The 23,587-nt window shown below is 39.1% G+C and overlaps 1 protein-coding gene across 1 annotated transcript in view; it reads right to left on the reverse strand.

Annotated features, from left to right (window-relative positions):
• Positions 1-23,587, reverse strand: part of CENPP (centromere protein P) — a 242,805-nt gene that overhangs the window by 182,286 nt on the left and 36,932 nt on the right. Inside the window, exon 5 of the mRNA XM_080819860.1 lies at positions 2,130-2,226. Coding sequence (XP_080675986.1) covers positions 2,130-2,226 — 97 coding nt within the window. The remainder of the gene's footprint in view (positions 1-2,129; positions 2,227-23,587) is intronic.

Here is a 23,587-nt window from a genome sequence, read left to right on the forward strand (position 1 = left end):
GAATTTGACAATGATTTCTTGGATATGACATCAAAAGCACAGACAACAACGAAATAGATAAAATGGATGTTGCTGAAGGTAAAAACTTCTGGGCATCAAAGGACACTATCAAACAAACAAAAAGACAAGCCAAAAAATGGGGGGAAATATTTGCCAATTATATATTTGATAAAAGATCAATATCTAGAATATATCTTTAAAAACTCCTATAACCCAACAAGAAAAAAACAAACAACCCAATTCAAAAATGGGCAAAGGATTTAAATAGACATCTCTGCAAAGAAGATACATGAATGGCCAATATCCACACAAAAAGATGTTCAACATCACTAATCATTAGGTAAATGCAAATCAAAACCACAATAAAAATACTACTTCACACCCATTAGGTTGACTATGATCCAAGATTCAAAAAAATCAAAACAAAAAAAGACCCCAGAAGTTGGCAAGTATGTGGAGAAATTGGGAGCTTTGGCACTGCTGTTGGGAATGTAAAACGGTATACCACTGTGGAAGAGAATATGGGGTGCTTCACAAAATTGGGCAGAAATACTGTATGACCCAATGACTCCATTTAAAAGTATATATGTACTAGAACTGAAAGCAGGGACTTGAACAGGTATTTGTACACCAATGTTCATAGAAGCATTGTTCACAACAGTCAAAAGATAGAAACAAAGCAAGTATCCATCAACAGATGAATGGATAAACAAAATGAAGGCAACCCATTCAATGGAATATTATTCAGCCTTAAAAAGGAAGGAAATTCTTCACTGTGCCACACCTTGAGAATATTATGCTAAGTGAAATGAACCAAACAAAAAACTACTTGATTTTATGATTCTGCTTTAATGAGATACCTAGAAATTCATAGAAACAGAAAATAGAATGGTGATCCCCAAGAGCTGGGGAAGGAGGTCATGAGAAGTTAATATTTAATGGGAACAGTTGCAGTTTGAGATGTAAACAAGTTCTGGAGATGAGTATCAGTGATGGCTACAGAACAGCATGACCAGCTCACGGAAGTACTCGATCCTCTACAGGCTAAACACACCAATTATACTTCTCACCCACCTTGAAAGCACCTAGAGGCAAATCTACTTCAGAAATAGGACTAGAACTCAGAATTCCCACAACCAAATGTATCAGTAAACCTCCATGTTCGATGGAGTTTTGCCACAACTACCCGCATACTCCCGATCATGACTGTATTTTACCAGTTGTGAAGCAAAGCCCTTTCACTGTGCTGGTGCAAGAGCACACGTAAGTGAGCAACAGTAAGAGAACTCCTCCAGGAACCGCAGTGCAGGTACAGGCATGTTTCATTGTAAGGAAAGTTCTACGTCTGACAGAGTTTATTAACTCAACCAAACAGAATGCAAATAATAATGGTAGTAGTGATAGCAGTAATAATAACAATAGTAATAAGTCCAAACAAACAAGAGTTAGTACCAGTCATAAAAACAACAGTCAGGACCTGGGGTTAGCCTTTTGAGATATTATATCAACTCTTTCAACACTGGATTTTGTGTGGACCACTGCTGTCAAAATTGCTACCATCCAACTAAAAAGAATATGGGTGATTGTAACGTAGCCCAATGTAATTCTAGCTATGCAAGAAAACAGAAAAAGAAGTCTTTGAATGTTTCTGTTATCAGACTTAAGAGACATTATTATACCAGAATCAGGCTTTAATATTAAAACTGAAATAGATGATAATTAAGAAACTCAAAATACAGAGTATGACTAGGAATTAAAGATTATAGTGCTAGGTGGTAAGCCCACTATGATAACACTCATTTTAGCATTTGTATTTTACTTCAAGTACCCCTGACAGATTAATTTTTCAAAATGTGTATAAAATAAGTAAGAATATAACTATACCTCTTCCAAGATATCCCCTAATACAAACGACTCACTGGTTTGTACAAAAGCATTCCTCCTCATTCATTCCAAATAACTGCAAATTCCAGAAGCCAACGAAAATATTTTCTATTGTTTGAAAACTTTAAGGAAAAAATGTTATATTAAATCCCCAAATTAATACCAGCTTCACTTGTCGGATATGTTTAAATTTAAACCAGCCTGACTTTTTGAATATGTTTAAATTTTAAAACTTCAGACCCTACCTTGAAATGTTCAAATGTCCGCTTACGATATTCACACCACTCCACAAAAAAGTGTAGGCTTCGGAAAAACATCAGCAGATCTCTTCTTTCTTCTGCTCTGTAGGAATAGAAGATTTTATGATCCATAAATGTCATAAATGAGAGCCCCATCCTGGCATTTTTAATCGTATTGTTTTTTATATACCCTAAAGCTAAAAAAAGTACTTGATACATTTCTGTATTCTGAACTCTGAGTACGTGTCCCTGTGTGATTGCTAATGCTAATTTGCCCTTTGCCCCATCTTAAAATGTTTAAATCCTAAACAAGATACCTCTCAAATACCAATCTGTCCTTGAATTTGTACTTGATGACCATGGCATATAATAAAGACTATTTCTGGCACAGAGCTTCAAAAACCCTTGGAATTCCTGAGTGACCAGTGTGTGTCTCTTATGCTAATGAAGTGACACGTGGTGGCCCCTAGATAGCCTCAGGATGGGAGCTGGTCACCACAAAGACTAACCACATGCTTAACAGGTTGGAAGTTTGGGCCAACCAGACCTCCAGTGAGGACAGGGGGACTGGAGGAGTTTCATCACATGGCAATCATCCCACCAACCACACAGCGGAAACCGCAGTAAAAGTTCTGGGCAATAAAGCTCAGTGGAGCTTCCTGGTTGGTGAACATGCTGATTTGCCAGGACGCTGATATGCTCAAATCCCCAGGGAGAGGGCACAGAACCTCTACGTTTTTCCTCCTCCAGCCCACTGACCCTGCCCCAGATCTTGACTTATACGTTGTTTTATCTGCCTATTCCCGGGTACAGCTTTTATAATAAAACCATAATCTTTACTATAAAACTCTCAGTGAGTTTTCTCAGTCCTTCTAACAAATTACCAAATCTGAGTGGGCTGTGGGGAGTACAGATGGCCCCTGACACCTGTGGATGGCACCTGAAGTGGGCCGCCTTGTTCAGGACTTTGCCCTTAACCTGCAGGTCTGCACTAAATCTGAGCAGTGTCAGGACTGAACTAATTACAGGACATTCCGGGGGGTGTCAGAGATTATTCTTTGAACAGTGACCTCACCACCACACCACACGACCTATTCCAAAATGGCTAGAAATAATTTTTGTCCTATTGCCTATGAGCTCCCATGGAACTGATCTTAATGCTCTTAACACTACACCTATTGTTATATTGATACCCATAAAATAAGCAACTTGTAGGCAAGATGAGTGTATTCACTTAACCGGGCTTTCAATAAATGATTGTGGGAGTCGAGTTCCCATACTGCTCATCATGGAGTAATCACACTCCACCTCAACATTCCAAGTTAGAACATGGACCTAACACACAAAGCAAATCCTGGAAGACTCTGAAACATGGACAAGAGAAGGCAGGAATGGGTACAAAACTTCAGGAATTAAGGGAGGATTGGGTGATGAGTTCCTCGGGGTTTATTTTTGCCTCCTGTAGATCCCAGTCTGGATGGTAGAGCATACTGCGACTCAGAACTGCCAAAGGTTGGAGTAAAAAAGAAAACAGACAAAAAAACGTCCCAAGGAAAGATCATTCCCTTCAGCCAGCAGGGGTTGTATAAAACGAAAAAGGAAGTACACTCTCGGTGTACTCTCGGTGATGAATTTTTGGATTTAACACCAAAAGCCAAGGCAGCAAAACCAAAAATAAACAAGAGATCACATCAAACTAAAAAGCATCTGCACACCAAAGGAAACCATCCACAAAATGAAAAGGCAGCCTACTGACTGGGAAAAAAATATTTACAAATCATTTATCTGATTAGGGGTAGATAACCAAAATATATAAAGAACTCATAAAACTCGAATTGCTTCTCACAATCCCAGTGCAGCTTTCCACCCATGGGTCCTAACTCTGTGTTTTAAATCACCTTTTTACACACACACAAACACCCTCATAAAACTCAATAGCAAGAAACTATGATCACATTAAAAAATGGACAGAGGACCTGAATAGACATTTTTCCAGAGAAGACACACAAAAAGAGGCTCAACATCACATCTGGAGAAATGGAAGTCAAAACCACAACAAGAGATCACCTTACACCTATCAGAACAGCTAGTATAAGACAAGAACCAACTGGTGTTGGCGAGGAAATGGAGAAAAAGAAATCCGCATGCACTGTTGGTGGGCATGCAAACTGGTGCAATTAATAGGAATACAAATTGATGTACTGTGTAAAAGAGTATGGAGGGTCCTCAAAAAATTAAAACTAGAACTACCACGTGACCCAGCAATTCTACTTCTGGGTCTCTATCCAATAGAACTGAAAACACTAACTCAAATAGGTAGCTGCACTTCCATGTTCACTGCAGCATTATTTACAATAGCCAAGACATGGAAACAATGTAACTGCCCACCAATGAAAGGAGAGATAAAGAAATTCTGGTATCTAAACACAATGGAATATTATTCGGCCATAAATAAGAAGGTAATCCTGTCATTTGCAACAGCATGATCAACCCTTAAGGACATTATGCTAAGGGAAATAAATCACACAGAAAAAGACAAATACTATATGATTTCACTTACATGTGAGATCTGAAAGAAACAAATTCACAGATTCATGGAATAGATTGGTGGTTGCCAGAGGGGAGGAGTGGGGAGGGGACAAATGAGTGAAGGTGGTCAAAAGGTAAAAACTTCCCGTTATAAAATAAATGAGCCTTGGTGATCCAATATACAGCATGGTGACTACAGTTAATATTACCATATTATATATTTGGAAGTTGCTAAGAGTGTAAACGTTAAAAGTTCTCTTCAGAAACAAAAACTGTAAATACACGTGGTGATAGATGTTAATCACTTTTTGCAATGATCCTTTTACAATATATACATATACCGAATCATTTTGCTGTACACCTGAAATGAAGATAGTGTTTTATGTCAACTAAATCTGTTTTAAAAAATTCATTGTTTGAAATCATGCAATTTAATCCAATGAACATAATGTTTGTAAGTTTGCTCTGTGATTTACTATTTAGCAGCGTAAGTTTTCAAACATTAGGGAATAAAATTTTTGAAGTGGCTGAAGGGGAAGGCATGCGGAACAGAACCCTGACGCCCAAGAGGAGCTGTGCCCTCTTCCTCCCAACCAGGCAACCGGCAGTGCGGACAGGAAGCAAAGCCAGCGAAGCAGCAGGAATCATGCTGCTGTTGGGAGACTGTGGGAAGAGCTTTGTCGAATAGCCCCACCGAAGAGCCCCACCGAAGAGCCCCACCGAAGAGCCCCACCGAAGAGCCCCACCCAACACCAGGCAAAATGAGCCATGAGGCGGCGCCATGCCCACGCTTCACCTGAACGGCTCCTGCAAACACAGGAAGCTGCTCTGTCAACTTTCTCCTTCCGACACTAAGTGACCCCGAGCACAGAGTGGGGAGAATCAGGGAGAAGGAATTTGGGAAAGGGATCCTTTATATTTATGTATGAAGTCCTGAACAAAGTGGCCCTCACACAAAGCTGACCAGAAACAATAAAGCAAAAAGATCAAGAACTGAATTACGGCGTACAATACTGTCCAGAATTCAGAGTGGCCTCAGGGCAGTGGATGAGAAAGGCAAACCAAAATACAGCCCACAAATGATAACACCCCTTAAACTATAGCCCATAAAAGTGAGCCAGAATGTGCCTTTGAATAAAAGCATGTTGACAAGGACAACTGCAAAAATGGCAAAGTAGGGGCTGTGGGGACAGTCTTTCCTCATAAACACCAAAAACCACCCCATGCCTGTCAGAATCGCACTTAACAGGAAATTGGGAAGCCAGTAAAATGTTTACAGCAACCCAGCCGACACATAACCAGGAGAAGGGCCACTAAGCAGAGAAGGAAAATGCTGCCGTTTTTTAGCTTCTGCTAGCCATGCCCACCACCTGAGTGCAGTGGGTCTTTAAGATCACATTCTGCTTTCTCAGTGGAACCCCATCCTGACCACAGTAGACTGAATCTTGTTCCCAAAGAATTGTGTTTCTTTTGTGTTCCCAACTGAGCTCTGTTTGTTTTGATCTGTCTGTAGGATCCCTGAGGACTAATGGAAGGGGCCTGTTTTCCACGTAACTCATAACTTTCTTGAACACATGACTATGCAGAGGTTATTTCTCAAAGATACTGAGAGTCAAATGAATAAGCCAGTGCCAACTGGCACAAAATAACAATTCCGAGAAAAAACAGACATGTTGAAAGCCAAGGGAGGAAAAGGTATAGAGTGAGAATCTTTAGAAAATAGTTTGAAAGGAGTCCATGTAAGAAGGAACTGGAAAACCATGTGAATATATAGGGCAGGAAGTATGCTCAGAGAAGACCTAAGAAGACCACACACTTTCACCTCTGGCTGATGTTTAGGCTAAAGGCAAGCGGGGCAGGGAGGCAAAGGCAGTGCGGAAAGGCCTTGCTAAGCGCAAAAGGAATGTCCAATACGCAGCCAAAACACAGAGACGAGAGATAAAATATTTTTGCTTTTGTTGTTTTTTCTTTTTGTGCATAATATTCAAAATGTCCATACTCAACAACCACAAGAAATTAAGCATGCAAAGAAAAAATATGAAATGCCCCAGCTACAAGAAGGAAAAAGGTTAACAGAAACTGTCCTCAAGGAAACAGACAATGGAACTACTACCACAGACTTTAAGTCAGTATGTCTGAAATATGTTCAAAGAACTCAAGGAGACCAAGAAAATAATATGTATGACAAGGAATATTAATAAAGACACATTTAAAAAAGGAAACATAGAAATTTTGGAACCAAAAATTATAAAACTTGAAAAAGTCACTGAAGTGTTCGACAGATTTGAGCAGGCAGAATAATCTGCAAAAATGAACATATAGGCTGAGTGAAGTTATCCACTCTAAAGAACAGGAAGAAAAAGAATGAAGAAAGATACATGGAGTCTAAAAAACTATAGGATACCATCAAGTGTACTAACATCCGCATAGCTGGAGTCACAGGAGAGCTGCAGGAGAAAGAAGCTGAAAGTGTATCTCAAGAAATAATGGTCCAATCCTCTCCAAATTGGATGAAAACTTTAGCACATCTGAGAAGCTCACAAACTATAAGGATAAACTCAAAGAGATGCACACTGAGGCACGTTGTACTCAAACTGTCAACACCAAAGACAGAATGACAAGAAAGCAACTCATCAGATAAGGAATCATAAGTAAAATCATTCACTGATTTATCATCAACAACCATGGAAGCCAGAAGGCACTGAAAAGACATTAACGTGCTAAAAGAAAAAGAGTTAACCAAAAATTCTATGTCAAAACTATCCTTTAAGAATAAGGATAAATCAAGACATTCTGATACTAAAAAGCTGAGGGAGTTCATGATTAATATACCTGACCTACAAGAAATGTTAAGGGATGGACACCTGGGTGGCTCGGTCGGTTAAGCCGCTGCCTTCGGCTCAGGTCACGATCCTGGGGTCCTGGGATCGAGCCCCACATAGGGCTCCTCGCTCGGAAAGGAGCCTGCTTCCCTCTCTGCCTCTGCCTGCTTGCATGCACGCGCTCTCTCTCTCCCTGACGGATAAATAAATAAATAAATAAATAAATAAAACCTTCAAAAAAAAAGAAGAAATGTTAAGGGAATCCTTTAAGCTACAGTGAGAGAATACTGTAGAGTAACTCAAAGTCTTATGGAGAAATAACGAGCACTGGTTACACAGGTAAATAACAAAGGCAATATTACTCTACTTTTGATTTATAACCCCTCTTTTTTTCCTATATGATTTAAAAACAAATGCATAGAGCAATAATGTAAAATCTGTTAATGAGTATGCTACGTATAAAAATGTAACCTATGATAATAACAATATAAAAGAGAAGGGAAAGAGATATAAGGGAACAGAGTTTTTGCATACCTTTGAAAGTAAGTTGATATTATTTCATACTAGGTTGTTATAAGCCTAAGATGTTAATTGTAATCATCAAGGGAGCCACAAAGACAAGTAAAAACTCCACAGATAAGAAGGGAAAAGGGAATCAAAATGGAGCACTATGAGAATCAATTCAACATAAAAGAAGTTAGTAATGAAGGAATAAAAATGACATGGTAAACAGACAACAAACAGCAAATGACAGAAGCACGTACTTCCTTGTTAGTAGTTACTTTTAAATGTAAATGGATTAAACTCCCCAACCAAAAGTCCAATTGTCAGAATGAATTTTTATAAATTTGACGCATCTCTGTGCTGTCCATAAGAAACTTACTTTAGAGACATATACATACACAAAGAGGTTAACAAATAAAAGGCTTGAAAAAGATACTCCATGCAAATTAAAACCAAAAGAGAGCTGGGGTGGCTACACTACCATCAGATGAAACAGAATTTAAGTCAAAAATTGTTACAAGAGGGGCACCTGGGTGGCTCAGTGGGTTAAGGCCTCTGCCTTCGGCTCAGGTCATGATCCCAGCGTCCTGGGATCGAGTCCCACATCGGGCTCCTTGCTCGGCAGGGAGCCTGCTTCTTCCTCTGCCTCTGCCTACCACTCTGTCTGCCTGTGCTCACTCTCTCCCTCTAACAAATAAATAAATTTAAAAAAAAAATTTTTTTTTAATTGTTACAAGAGGCAAAGGATTACATTATATACTGATCCAGGGGTCAACTCACCAAAAAGATACAACATATCTTATAAACATATATGCACCTAACAAAGGATCCCAAAATATATGAAGCGTCATTTGATAGAATTCAAGGGAGAAATAAATTCAGTAACAGTTGAACATTTCAATGCTCTATTTATAATAACAGATACAACTAGACAGAAGATCAGTAAGAAAACAGGATCTAAACAACAGTATAAACCATTAGACTCAATAGACATAAAAAACATGCCACCCAACAACAGCATAATACATATTGTTCTCAAGTGCACATGAAACATTCTCCAGGACAGACCCTATGTTTGGTCACAGAACAAGCCTAGAAATACTTTTAGAAGACAAAATTATACAAAATATCTTTCCAACCATAACAGCATAAAATTAGGAGCTGAGGGGCGCCTGGGTGGCTCAGTGGGTTGAAGCCTCTGCCTTCGGCTTGGGTCATGATCCCAGGGTCCTGGGATCGAGCCCCGCATCGGGCTCTCTGCTCCGCAGGGAGCCTGCTTCCTCCTCTCTCTCTGCCTGCCTCTCTGCCTAGTTGTGATTTCTCTCTGTCAAATAAATAAAATATTTTAATTAAAAAAAATTAGGAGTTGATAAGGAAAAATGAAAAATTCACTAATATGTGGAAATACTCTTAATCAATGGGTCAAAGAATAACAAAGGAAATTAGAATACAATTTGACACAAATGAAATGAAAACACAATCTAGCAAAACTCATAAAGAGCAAAAGCAGTGCAAAGAAAAAAATAAACACCCAGTGTGAAATAATATCAACTTATTTTCAAAGGTATGCAAAAACTCTTTTTTTTTTTTTTTAAAAAGAAGAGGGGCGCCTGGGTGGCTCAGTGGGTTAAGCGTCTGCCTTCAGCTCAGGTCATGATCTCAGGGTCCTGGGATCAAGACCTGCCTCAGGCTCTCTGCTCAGCGGGGAGTCTGCTTCCCCCTCTCTCTATCCGCCTCTCTGCCTACTTGTGATCTCTCTGTCAAATAAATAGAATCTTAAAAAAAAAGAAGAAGAAAAATCTCATCAATAACCTTACTTTATACTTAGGGAACTAGAAAAGAAGAGCAAACTGAACACAAAGCTGGCAGAAGGAAAGAAATAGTAAAGATTAAAATAGATATAATGCAATAGAGAACAGAAAAATAAACAAAATCAAAATTTGTGTTTTTTTGAAAAATTAACAAAACAGATAACCTTTTAAGCTAAGCGGACTAAGAAAAAAGACAATTTAAATTACTAAAATCAGAAATGAGTGTGGGGGATATTATCAATGACCTTACATGAATAAAAAGGATTATAGGAGAATGTCTAAACGATGTATGGCAACAAATTCAATAATCTGGATGGAATGTGCAAATTCTTAACAGTACAGTACACAAACTACCAAAATTGACTCAAGAAGAAATAGAAAATCTGAATATACTTATAACAAGAAAAGAGACTGAATCAATAAAGTTTACTAGCAAAGAATGTCTAGGATCAGATGGTTTCACTACTGAACTCCCTCAAACACTCACAGAAGAGGGGCGCCTGGGTGGCTCAGTGGGTTGGGGCCTCTGCCTTCAGCTCGGGTTGTGGTCCTGGGGTCCTGGGATGGAGCCCCGCACCGGGTTCTCTGCTCCCCAGAGAGCCTGCTTCCTCCTCTCTTTCTGCCTGCCTCTCTGCCTACTTGTGATCTCTTTCCGTCAAATAAATAAAATCTAAAAAAAACAAAAAAAAACAAAAAACCCCACACTCACAGAAGAATTAACATCAATCATTCTCAGACTCTGAAAGAAAAGTAAAGAAAGAAAAAAAAAAAAAAGAAGAATGATGCCAGCACTATCCTGATAGAAAAGCCAAATAAAGATATCTCAAGAGAAGAAAATTATGAACTCACACCCTTAAGAATACAGGCAAATGTAATCACTTACATTTCTATACAAGTGATGAACGATGTGAAAATAAAACAACTCAATTTACAAGAATAAAACACATAGGAATAAATCTACCCAAAGAAGTACAAACTTATACACTGAAAACTACAAAACATTACTGAAAGATTCTAAAATAAGCCTGAAGTCTGTTTGAAACTGCCCCTCCCCCTGCTTGTGTACACACACATGCTCACTCACTCTCCCCCTCACTCTCTCTCAATAAATAAATAAATAATTTTTTAAAAAATAAATTAAGCCCAGATTAATGGGAAGACATCTGTGATGGTCAGGACACTTAACACTTAGACGGAAATACAGTTCAAAGTGGTCTACAGGTTCAATGCAATCCCTATCAAAATCCCAATGGCCTTTTTTTGCACAAATAGAAAAGCCAAGCTTAAAATTCATATGGAATATTTATTTCATATTTAGAGACACTAAATACCCAAAACAATCTTGAAGAAGGAAAAAAAACTGGAGGACTCATACTTCCCTATTTCAAAATATACTACAAATCAACAGTAATCAAGACAGTATGAAATGAATAAAAGCATAAATATTTGGATAACTGGAATAAAATTAAGTCCTGAAATAAAATCATAGACCCATGTTCAATTTGTTTGATGGGGTGCCAAGACCATTCGATGGGTGTAAGAACAGTTCCTTCAGAAACATGGAGGGATGAGTGGATACCCAACTGCAAAAGAATGAAGTGGCACCCTTCCTTTTACACCATATGCAAAAATTAACTCAAAATGGATCAAAGGACTAAATACAGAACCTACAAAATTCTCAAAAGAATGTATAGAAGCAAATATCTGACCTGAATATGGTTTTTTAACTATGATGATAAAATGATGAATATCAAAATAAAAAATACCGTAAGCTTTATAAAACTCAAACCTTTTGTGCATCAAAAGTTATTTATCAAGGTAATAAAAAGAAACTATGTGGTGGCATTCAGAAAACATATACCTGATAAGTGTCTGGCTCCCAGAATATATAAACAACTTTTTTTTTTTTTTTAAGACTTGGTATTTATTTATTTTTGTGAGAGAGTGAGAGAGAGGGAACATGAGTAGTGGGAGGGGCAGAGGGAGACGCAGACTCGCTGCCAAGCAGGGAGCCCTGTGGGACTCTATCCTAGGACCCTGGGATCATGACCTGAGCTGAAGGCAGACACTTAACCAACTGAGCCACCAAGGCGCCCTATATAAACAACTGTTAAAATCCAACATAAAAATCAAAAAACTGCTGAAACAACCCATCATGAACATTGTTGAAAGAAATGTAAAAATAGAAATTATCAACAAAGAAATAACAGATAAAAAAGGGGATAATTTAAAACTGAAAAATATAATAATTTACTTTTTACTTTTATTTTTCTTAAAGATTTTATTTGAGAGAGAGAGAGAGAACACAAGTTGGGGGGGAGGGGTAGAGGGAGAGAGAGGAAAAGGCTCCCCAATGAGCAGTGAGCCCAATGTGGGGCTCCATCCCAGGACCCTGAGACCATGACCTGAGTTGAAGGCAGATACTTCATCTACTGAGGCACCCAGGTGGCCCCAAAATAGAATAATTTAAATACAAATCTCACCAACTTAGTTCCACAGCGGAATGGAGGTGGTAGGGGAAAGAATCTGGGAGCTGAAAGATAAATCAACAGAAATTATCCAGTATCAACAGAGAATACATACTTATTTGAGAGGAAAATGAGGAGTTCTTCAAGAAATTGTGAAATAATAACAAAAGATTCAACCTTCATGTCATCAGTCTCAGAAGGAATAAGGAAAAGGGCCTAGGGCTTAAAAAAACATTGAAAGAAATGAGTGAATAATTCCCAAATGTGATAAAAAACAAAACAAAACAAAAACTATGCCTACAGAGTCATACAGATGTCGAAACCCAGGCAAATGACAAGCAAATTTCTGAAAATTAAAAACAAAGCATAGAAGAAAAAATAGACTGTATTTCTCACCAAAAACCAAAGGGGCTAGTAACAAGTGGCACTACATTTCTCACATGCTGAAAGCAAAGGACTGCCCAACTAAAATTCGATATCCAGAGAAAATCGTCTTCCAGACTGGAAGTAAATAAAATACAGGAAATTAAGATAATTTGCTACCAGAGACGACATTCGCATAATTTCCTTTAGCTCCTTGAACATATTTAAAATAGCTGATTTAAAATCGTTGGCAAGTCCAGGGGTGTCTGGGTGGCTCAGTGGGTTGGGCATCAGACTCCTGATTTCAACTTGGGTCATGATCTCAGGGTCCTGGGATTGAGCCCGGGGTCCAGCTCTGTGCTCTGCAGGGAGTTGGCTTGGGATTCTCTTTCTCTCCCTCTAGCCCTCTCCCAAATAAATAAATCTTTAAAAAATTCTCTTCTCTCCCTCTGCCCCTCCACCCTCCATCCCCCCACTCATGCTCCCTCTCCTTAAAATACATAAATAAATAAGAAAATTTCTGGCAAGTCCAACATCTCAATTTCCTCAGGGACAGTTTCTATTGATTAGTTGCTTTTTACCCCATAAGAAAGTACGGGCCATACTTTCTTGTTTTGCATGTCTTGTAATTTTTGTTGAAAACTGAACATTTTAAACAATACAGTGTGGTAATTCTTGAAATCAGATTCCCCCTCTCTCCAAGGCTTGCTGTGCTTTTTGTTTTGACTGTTCAGTGACTTTCCTGAACGAATCTACAGTCTATAGTCTGCTGTGTGGCTACACAAGTCTGCTCAGTTAGCTGACATGTGACCAAGATTCACCTAAACGCCTAGAACCTGCGTGCCACGGGGTCTCTGTGTGCTGGGGCACACCTTTGGCACTCAGTGAGGCAAACGACAACACTCCCTTGGCCTTCACCTGTCACTTCAGCAGAACCTCACCCTCAGCCAGGAGTGAGAACAGTAGTCAGGGCCATCTCAGATGTCCCCTGAGCATGAAGATGACCCAACACATGGACCTTCTAGATTCTCAGGAATATATCGGGGCTTTCAAAGGTCTTAGGGTGATCCCATTCTCCAGCATTTCCTTTTAAGGTTTGAACCTAACCTATTAATTCCCCCAACTGTTATGCACCACCTCAGGCAGTCATGAAGTTTAGAAATTGTGTCCAAGTAGCTTCAACAAATGCTCCCAGAGAAAAGGCTTTCGCACTGGACGAGCTCTACGGCACGTTTAGTAAATGCAGCTTGCAAGTGAGCTCCTCCAGGGCCCTAACAGTACACTAGGAAGGAATTTCTGAAGGAATCTGAACCATTCGGCTCCCCCTGGGGGCTGCCAGGCTTGCTGGCTGCACCGTGATCGCAGGCTCCCACAGAGCTGGTAAGGGACAACTGGAAACGGCACTGAACAAAGTACTTACCAAGGTTCCGCTGTTTTTCCTAAATAAGTGTTCCCTAGATTGTTGCAAGATTTCAGTTCATTTCGTAAGTTCTGAAAAATCTGACTCTGACACCTTTGGCCAGTTTTCTTGTTGCTTTTATGGAGGACAGAATTTTCAAATGTACTTACTCTGCGAGTTTCATGGACATCTATGCCCTGGATTTTAAAAAGGACTCAAAAAGGGCTCTGTATTGACCATGTGGTTTCTGTATTCTGAAGCTTTAACATCCGGGGCCTTACTGACCCTGGAGGAACTGTCCCGCTCAAAGTCACAAGGTTGCCTGTGAGCATGCTTTTCTTCTCTTCTCTTTCTCTCTTTCTTTTTTGATTTTATTTATTTATTTGACAGAGAGAGAGATCACAAGTAGACAGAGAGAGAGGAGGAAGCAGGCTCCCTGCTGAGCAGAGAGCCCAATGCGGGGCTCGATCCCAGGACTCTGAGATCATGACCTGAGCCGAAGGCACAGGTTTAAACCACTGAGCCACCCAGGCACCCCTTCTTCTCTTTTCTTTTTTAAGTAGACTCCACACCAGTGTCCGCATGGAGCCCAATGCTGGGCTTGAACTCACTACCCTGAGATCAAGACCTGAGCCGAAACCAAGAGTCAGCCACCCAACCAACTGAGCCACTCAAGTGCCTCGAGCATGCTTTTCAAACACGATCCAACCAGCCCAGAGCCCACAACCCAACATCTCCTTTATTAAGCTTCCAAAATTTTGGCTGCCATCCACCTGCCTTAATTACCCAGGATCAGATACTAGACAACCAAGGACAACCTCCGTGCCCCAAAGCATCCTAAATTATTCAAACTAGTCAAGCGTAAGCTTACTCACCTTGCCTCACCTGTTCCTTCCCCCAAAAACCACTATAATAATCCCCCTCTCCCTCTGCCTCCAGACCCATGCCAGTCAGTGCTTCTCCCAGTGGCCCCCAGTAACATGGTGAGCTCCTGCTGTTAGGAACTGTAACAAACTATCTTTTCTTTCTTTCCTTTTTTTTTTTTTTTTAAGATTTTTATTTATTTGACAGAGAGAGCACAAGCGGGGGAGCAGCAGGCAGAAGGAGAGGAAGCAGAAGACTCCCTACTGAGGAAGGAGCCCGATGTGGGCTTGATCCCAGGGCCTTAAGATTGTGACCTGAGATGAAGGCAAATGCTTAACCGACCGAGCCACCCAAGTGTCCCACAAACTATCTTTTCAATGGCAACTATCTCTTGATCAGCTTGCCTTACCATACTCAGATAATACTACAACCTATTAAAATAGGCTCCCATGCACTTATTTTTAACTTTTCTGTATTAGCCATGCAGTACTCAGAAGCTTAGATGTATATATCAAATGTAAGCTGTTGCTTCCTGTACATAGCAAAAGGACTACCTCAGAATATATTAACAGCAGTGGTGAGGTTTATTTCCTCATTCTTGGTCCCATAACAAGTGATGAACTCACTGGGACTGCTTCTCAGGGAGACCTCACCAAACAGGTCCTCATGGCAGCTAGAGTTATACAATAGTGCTTTCTCTATGGAGGTGACCAATGTGCGGGAGCTCGTGATCACTCAACAAAAGGCGCTCTGAAGCCACTCTGAATTTCGTCTCAGTGAGCTTATCAGAACATAGAATGACAACTCCATGAGGGCTTCTGTGTACGTCAGCACCATGAGTAACTGAACTGTGATTCCTGTTAATTCAGCGTACCCGTACAATGACTAATCTGAGCAGTTTCTTTCCAAATCCCTCCCATTTATGGCTTTTTATGATTTTCTGTACTTTTTTTTTCTTATTCCCAAAGGAAGTGCTTTTCCGAAAAACAAAACAAAAAACAAAAACCCAGCATCTGACACACAGAATTCATTCTTGAGGAATTTCTGTAACTAGATCAGTTGAGTATATTGTAAATAGTAGTGGGCATGTATACTTAGCGAAGGAGTTTAGGAATCCGTGCTACAAGTAACACCAGACAATAAGCGATCTGTCAGATGAAGTAATTCCATATGCAGTGGGTGGCCCTGGGGGGATAGAGTTTTGTAGATCCAGTTTTGCTAAGGCAGTCTCCAAATACTGGCAATCACTCTGTGTTATAAGGGAAACCTAAATCACGAATGTTCTTCTAATAGCTCTATTGTTCTAATTCAAGTAAATTCCACTATTTCTCAGAAATATTTTTATCCTTAATTTTGGGAATGAGCAAAACATTGTAAATAATTTCTTCTGGTTTGTTCATTTTGCAGATTAAAAAAAGAGCTCCACAGTGATTAAATATCTTTCCTAATCCAGTGCCATTAGTCATTAGTTTAAGGAAAAACACAATGAAATATGTTATATCAATGTATACTGTCCTTACTGTATTTATAATTTGTCCTAGAGATTAGATATACTTCTCAGTGATTATAAGGCAAAACATGGTACATTTTTAGAATACCTAGAGTTGATAACAACTGTGTCTAGGATGCAGTTAAGGAGGCCAGCTCCCTGACCTACTGTGCGTCACCCTCTCCATGAGGCCTTCCCTGCCCATGGTATCTAAATTAGATACCTTTCCTTCACCTTGCACATCCCCTATCTTCCATCCTCTTTTATGTGTCCCATACCACTTCTTTCTCTCTAAAGGATTACCTACTTTATGTATTAGTTTTGTTTATTGTCTGTTTCCCAGAGCAGAAAATAAGTTCACGTGGGCAAAGATGTTGTGCTCTTTTCACTGCTACATATCAAGCAATACAGCAATTTTGCCACTTAGTAAATATGCACTTTCATTCCCAGGGCCCTGGGAATGAAACCATATCAACATTTACCACCCTGTAGTAATTCTGCTTGTTCACTAGACTGTCAGCTTCAAGAAGTCAGAAACTATGTATCTTGTTCAGCATTATATTTTTAGAGACTAATGTGTCACAAAGTATATAACATGCATTTAATACAGATGTATTTATTTATGTTTAAATTCACACACTTAAGCAGGGGAGGTATATTTTGAGCACGGAAAAACTTTTTCTGCTAGAATAGAAGGATGTGTTCAAAATTATGATGAGAGAGGGGCACCTGGGTGGCTCAGCGGATTAAGCATCTGCCTTCAGCTCAGGTCATGATCCCAGGGTCTGGGACAGAGCCCCATGTCAGGCTCTTTGCTCAGCAGGGAGCCCGTTTCTCCCTCTCCCACTGCCTGCCCCTACTCCTACTTGTGTGTGCACTTGTGTGTGCTGTCAAATAAATAAAAATATTTTTTTTAAGATTTTACTCATTTGACAGAGAGAGAGACAGCAAGAAAGGGGACACAAGCAGTGGGAGTGGGAGAGAGAGAAGCAGGCTTCCCACTGACCACAGAGCCCGATGCAGAGCTCAATCCCAGAACCCTGGGATCATGACCTCAACCAAAGGCAGACAACCACTGAGCCACCCAGGTGCCCCAAATAAATAAAATCTTTAAAAAAAATTATGATGAGGGAATATCAGATGGATTCAGGAGCCAACATGAAGTTCCTACCAGTCAGCCTAAGATAATTTAAGCACCAAAATAAATAAAGAAGAGTAAGAAATTATTAATATTAAAAAAATAAGAATGAATGAAACAATAAATAGACATGTACACATAAACACATATATAGGGGCAAAAGGAAATCTATTTCTTAAGCACAAGGCATAGCATCTATTGAGATAAGTGGAGGAAGAGCTAGACTTGAAATACCATTTTGCAACCATCACAACAAAGACTCATCACACAAGAATCACCAGGGGATGATGCTAAATCTAGGCAAAAATTTTAATGAAGAGTAGTATCAGCATGGTCATAAAATATTTCCCCACGAATTGCCTATTATTGCAAGAGAGGGCAAAAACCCAAAAACAAAACCACTGGCAATACAGTGGAGAGTGAGGCAACAGTATGACTGAATCAAACTACGGCCACCTACAAGGACAAAGAGCTGAGAAGCCCAGAAAATCAGCAGTATTTGGCTTGAGAATACATAACAGCAACTAATCATGACAAAAAGTCAAAGATGAAATAAGCGACATTCTATTGGGGGGTAGGAAAGATAGAAGAACTGTATTTTGTAAAGATGGCAAAGTAATAAAAGGCAAAAAAAGTTCTGGAACTGTTCCAAATTAAAGGAATCTATAAAGTCATGACAATTAAATGCAATACTTGGCACCACGTTGGATCATGTAACACAGGGGAAAAGAAAATGTAAAAAAGGACATCATTAGATCAACTAACAAGTGGGATACAGATGGCAAATTAGATAAAAGCATTGTATCAATGTCAATTTATGCAGTCAATTGCTGCAGTGTGAATATACAAGGTAATATCACTATTCTCAGAAATATACGCCAAATATTTAGGAGAACAGAGCCATGATACATATGTGTTCTAAAAGGTTCCATCAGTAGTAGCAACAGTAATGGTAAAAATCTGGGTGAATATGACAAAACTAGTATTCTTCTCTTAAGTTCTTTAAATTATGTATGATAAACAAAAGTAAAAAAACTTAACACTAGTGATGGGGTTTTCAATGCATACATATGAATATAATTCCTATGAAAACCACAACATGTAGCAAAGAGAGAAAGTGATGAATATGGCTACAAGGCTTCCAGATTGTACCAAATCTAACCAGACTGTTGAAAGTTAGGTTATACATGCTGCAATCCCATGGCAGCCAATAAAACAGACAAAAACCCAGATATGGCCAAAAAGGCATTAGATAAAATTAAAATGGAATAGTAAAAAATATTTAAATGATCCAAAAGAAATCAGGAAATGGGAACTGAGGAACAAGCAAACAAACAAAAAAACCAGAGACACAGAAAATGAAACTAACAGAACAGGTCCATTAACAAACAGCTACATAAGTATCTATTTGACAGGAAACACTGGAGATTAACTGTTCAATCCTACTCTGGTATCTATTACTAATACCTTTTTACCATCTGAAAGAAGAAATTACTTTCCAAAGAATACAGGCCTATAAAAAGCAGCACTTGCTTCATTACAGCATACAGGCCAAAGTGACATATTTTAATCTCCCTCAAATAAAGAAGCAAAAATAAGCTCTTAATCATGTGATGAGGAAAGAAGCCAAGAAAAAAAATCTTAAAAATGCAACAGCCTAAATTTAAACACACACAGACTACAAGCACTAGACACTCAGAGGGACAGAAGACAGTCTGACCTGACATATTAACTAAACACAGAATTTTATTTAAAAGTAGAGAGTCACAATCCCTTCACCCCCATTCACATCTCCACAAAGGACACGCCATTACAGCATACAGAGTTTTCCATTATAGAAAGACATTGTGTATGTGTTGGCTCTTACAATCCTAAGAGTGATTGTAATTTATCTATTTTTCCCAAGCAGAGTCCAAACTTCACTAAATGTTAAACAGATGTTATGGATTTCTTTCACAAAATGTTGGCAGTAACACATTTCAACTTGAAGTCAGAAAAGTAAAATAATTCCAAATGTCTTTTTCCTTAAGGATAAAGCAAAACATAAAGAGAAATGTAGAATAAAAATTCTAAAGTTTTACTAGGTCTAAAATCAGATGAATATCAGAGGTTAATTATTCACTAAAATATTCTCAGTCACCCTTGTATATTGCTGGTGGGAATGCAACTTGGTATGATCACTTTGGTAAACACTATGCTAGTTTATTATAAATTTAAACATACTGTAGTCATATGACCCACTATCCCACTTCTGATTATCTACCCTAGAGAAAAAACTTATTACCACACAAAAACTTCTACTGAATGTTCACAGCAGCTCTATTCAAAATCATCAAAAACTGGAAATAACCCAAATGTCCTCCAATGGGTGAACGGATAAACATTCTAGTATCAGTACAGGAAATATTACTCAGAAATGAAAAGATGGATGAATCTCAACTCACTTAGTTTATGCTAAGTAAGGAAGCCAATCTCTATGTAATTTCATTTATTTGACATTTTGTAAGAGGCACAAAACCCTAGTGATGATCACAGCAGGTTTTGCTGCAGGATGGGGAATGGGTTGTGACCATATAGGGAGAATACACAGGATTTCTGTGCTGTTGGAGCTGTTCAGTATCCCCGTTGTGGTGGTAAGCACACAGAAACCAACCAATCTGAACAACACAGAAGGAAAAGATTGAAAAAAAAAAAAAAGAAAAAAGAAAAAGAACAGAGCCTCAGAGACACATGGGACAATGCCAAAAAGTTTTATATTCACGTAATCAGAAACCCAGAAGCAAAGAAGAAATATATATATTTATGTAATATGTAAAAAAAAATAGCAAAATAATCCAATTACAATAAAATAGCAAAAAATATTCAGGGCCTCCTGGGTGGCTCAGTGAGTTAAGGGTCTGCCTTCAAAGCTCAGGTCATGATCCCAGGGTCCTGGGACTGAGCCTTATGTCGGGCTCCTGCTCAGCAGGGAGTCTCCTTTTCCCTCTGCCCCTTCCCCCTGCTCGTTCTCTCTCTCCCTCCTTTCTCTCTCAAATAAATGAATAAAAAAAATCTTTTAAAAAAAGAAAAAAAGAAAGGGTAAAACAGATGCAGAAGATGAACAGACAATGTGTCCCAAATTCTGGAATGAGAATTAGAAAAAAACAAACAAACAAAAAAACATCAGGAAAGAGCTCGGCTTCTACTTAGGATGTAAAGAGCTGCAGAGAAGACCATCCGCACCTAAAACCAAGCAAATTTGAATAATCTATAAATCATAACCTTCCTTAAGTCCATTAGAGACCCAAAGTCACAAGGCAACCAAATAAATAAGATTTTTCTCCTTCAAAGGAAAGACATGACACAAATTGTTCACTCTTGGGTAAACTTAGGGGAAGAAAGCAGCCCCCATACAAGTAGGTAACAAGAAATCAGCTAAAATTTCAAGAAATTCTTAGGGACAAATGTGGGATAGAGTGTACTTTTGGAACCTGAGACACAAAAGGACACCACCAGAAAAACCAGGGTCCTGTCAGTGGCACAGGCTTGAGGAGGTGGTCAGCACTTCTGGGGAAGAAAACAAAGCCAGAACTCTTTTCTGATGGGAACCAAAAGCCCTGAGCCACTGAAAAAAGAGGCAACAAAGCAATGGAAAAGACTCCAGAATAAGCAGAATCAGGTTCAAAGATGACTTAGATGTTGGCACTATCAGACAGGAACATTAAAATAACCATGACTAAAAGTCACAGATAGGGATGCCTGGGTGGCTCAGTTGGTTAAGCGTCTGCCTTCAGCTCAGGTCATGATCCTGAGAATCGAGCCCCATGTCTGGCTCCCTGCTCAGAAGGGAGTCTGCTTCTCCCTCTCCCCTGCTCATGCTCTCTCTTTAATTAATCGAATCTTGGGGCACCTGTGTTGCTCAGTGGGTTAGGCCTCTGCCTTCGGTTCAGGTCATGATCTCAGGGTCCTGGGATCCAGCCCCGCACCAGGCTCTCTGCCCAGTGGGGAGCCTGCTTCCCCCTCTCCTTCTGCCTGCCTCTCTGCCTACTTGTGATCTCTCTTTGTCAAATAAATAAATAAAATCTTTTTAAAAATAAATAAATAAATAAATAGAATATTTTTAAAAATAAATAAATAAAAGTAAAAGTCACAGAGACAGAAATAAGAATGGAGGGTACCAGGGGCTGAGTGGAGGGGAAGATGGGAAGTGACTGTTTGATGCATACAGATTCTCAATTTTACAAGATGAAAGGGTTATGAAGATAGATCTTGGTGTACACAGTTAAATACATTCTGATGTATTTAATAGTACATAACTGAACCCTTAAAAATGGTAAGTTTTATGTTATACATATATTTTACCACAATTTTTAAAATGAGGGAAAAAAAGATACAGGACAGTCTTGTATCTTGAATGTAGTGGTGGTTTCACGAAGCTACGGAGGTGATAAAATTGCATAGAACACACACACACAAGTGCTTACAAAACTGGTAAAATCTGAAAAAGGTCTGGGTTTTACTTATATCAATTTTCTGGATATGAGAGTACATTTTACTGATGCAAGATGTTACCACTCTCAGAGGCTAGATGAAGGGTATATAGAATCTCCTTGTATATTGGTTTATTTACAAGTCCCTGTGAATCTATAATTCTTTCAAAATTAAAACTTTAAAAATATGTGTAACAAGAGATGAAATAACATTGATATCAATAATTATTGAAGGTGTACAGCTGGTTAATTACACTATTATTTTTACATATATATATATATATATATATATATATATATATATGAGAAAACCTCCAAAATGAAACACTAAAGAAAAAGGTAACTATGATTAACATATTAAAAGATCTAGTGGAAAAGTTATACAAATACATAAATGGGGAATTTCAGTAGAGAGAAAGAAATTAAGAATCAAATGAAAATGGTATAAATAAAAACATGACATTAGAGGTGAAGAATTCCTTCAATGGGCTCACTGTCGGGCTGGACTTCAGCTAAGGAAAGAATCTGTAAATAGGGTAACAGAAATTATCCAAACTGATATGCAAAAAAATAAAGAAAATAAAGAAAGAAAAGGATAAAAGAAAGAGAACAAAGCATCCAAACCCTGAGAGAACATACCAAATGCCCTAATATATGTGCAATTAGCACTACAGAAGAAAAATAGAAAACAGGGCAGAAGTATTCGAAAAGATGTGTTAGGGAATAGTCACACTAAAATACCCTAGAAATAACACAAACTGTGGAAAAACAACATTAAGAGAAAGGTTTGAAGGCAGCCCAAAAACCAAAATGAACAATTACAGCAGACTTCTTGTCATGACCTATGCAATCCAGAAGTGACTGGAAGAATATCTTCAAAGATGTGGAAGAAAAGCTGTCACTCCAGCTGTCAGTGGTCAACACCACATTCCCAGTTTTCCTCCCCCCTCACATAGTTGTTCCCCATCCAGTTCCTCTGCAGGACCCTCTCTCCACTCTGCAGTACAGTTGAATTCCACACGGTCCACTGCTAGTTCCTGCCCTATTTCTCCTTATTCTCTCCATAAGCAATCTCATTCCTCAAGCCCAAGGCTTTAACTTCTACCCACTGGCAGAAAACTCTGGGGCTCCCCCTCCTACCTACACCTCTTCTGAGCTGCCTACCTCAGATTTTTACTTCGGGGTTTCACAGGCACTCATCATCTCCAGCCTGAAGTCACAAGCTCACCTGCCATGATTCTCTCCACTTTCCCTATCTCAACAAATGCAATCACCATCATCAAGGAGTGATCTCCTGTCTGTGGCTCCTGACCTCCCATTCAGCCAACAACTGTGCTTTCTAAATATCCCCCAAATCCAAATCCAACCAGCTCTCTATCTCAGCTAATTATTCTAGTTCAACCTAGAAATTTCTGTTGTGTGAACTACTTTTATAGGCTAATCACTGACCTTGTTGTATCTATTATTGCCCCCCTTCAGTCTCTTCTCCCTGAAGCATCCAGTATATCACACTTCTGCTTTCCTTAGGCTTTAAGTAGCTTTACATTGGTCTCAGGCCTATGACCAAACTCCACACCACATGGACCTCAAGTACTTGGCAGGCCTCAT

The sequence above is a fragment of the Martes martes genome (genome assembly GCF_963455335.1).
Source record: "Martes martes genome assembly, chromosome: 12".
Taxonomy (NCBI): Eukaryota; Metazoa; Chordata; class Mammalia; order Carnivora; family Mustelidae; genus Martes; species Martes martes.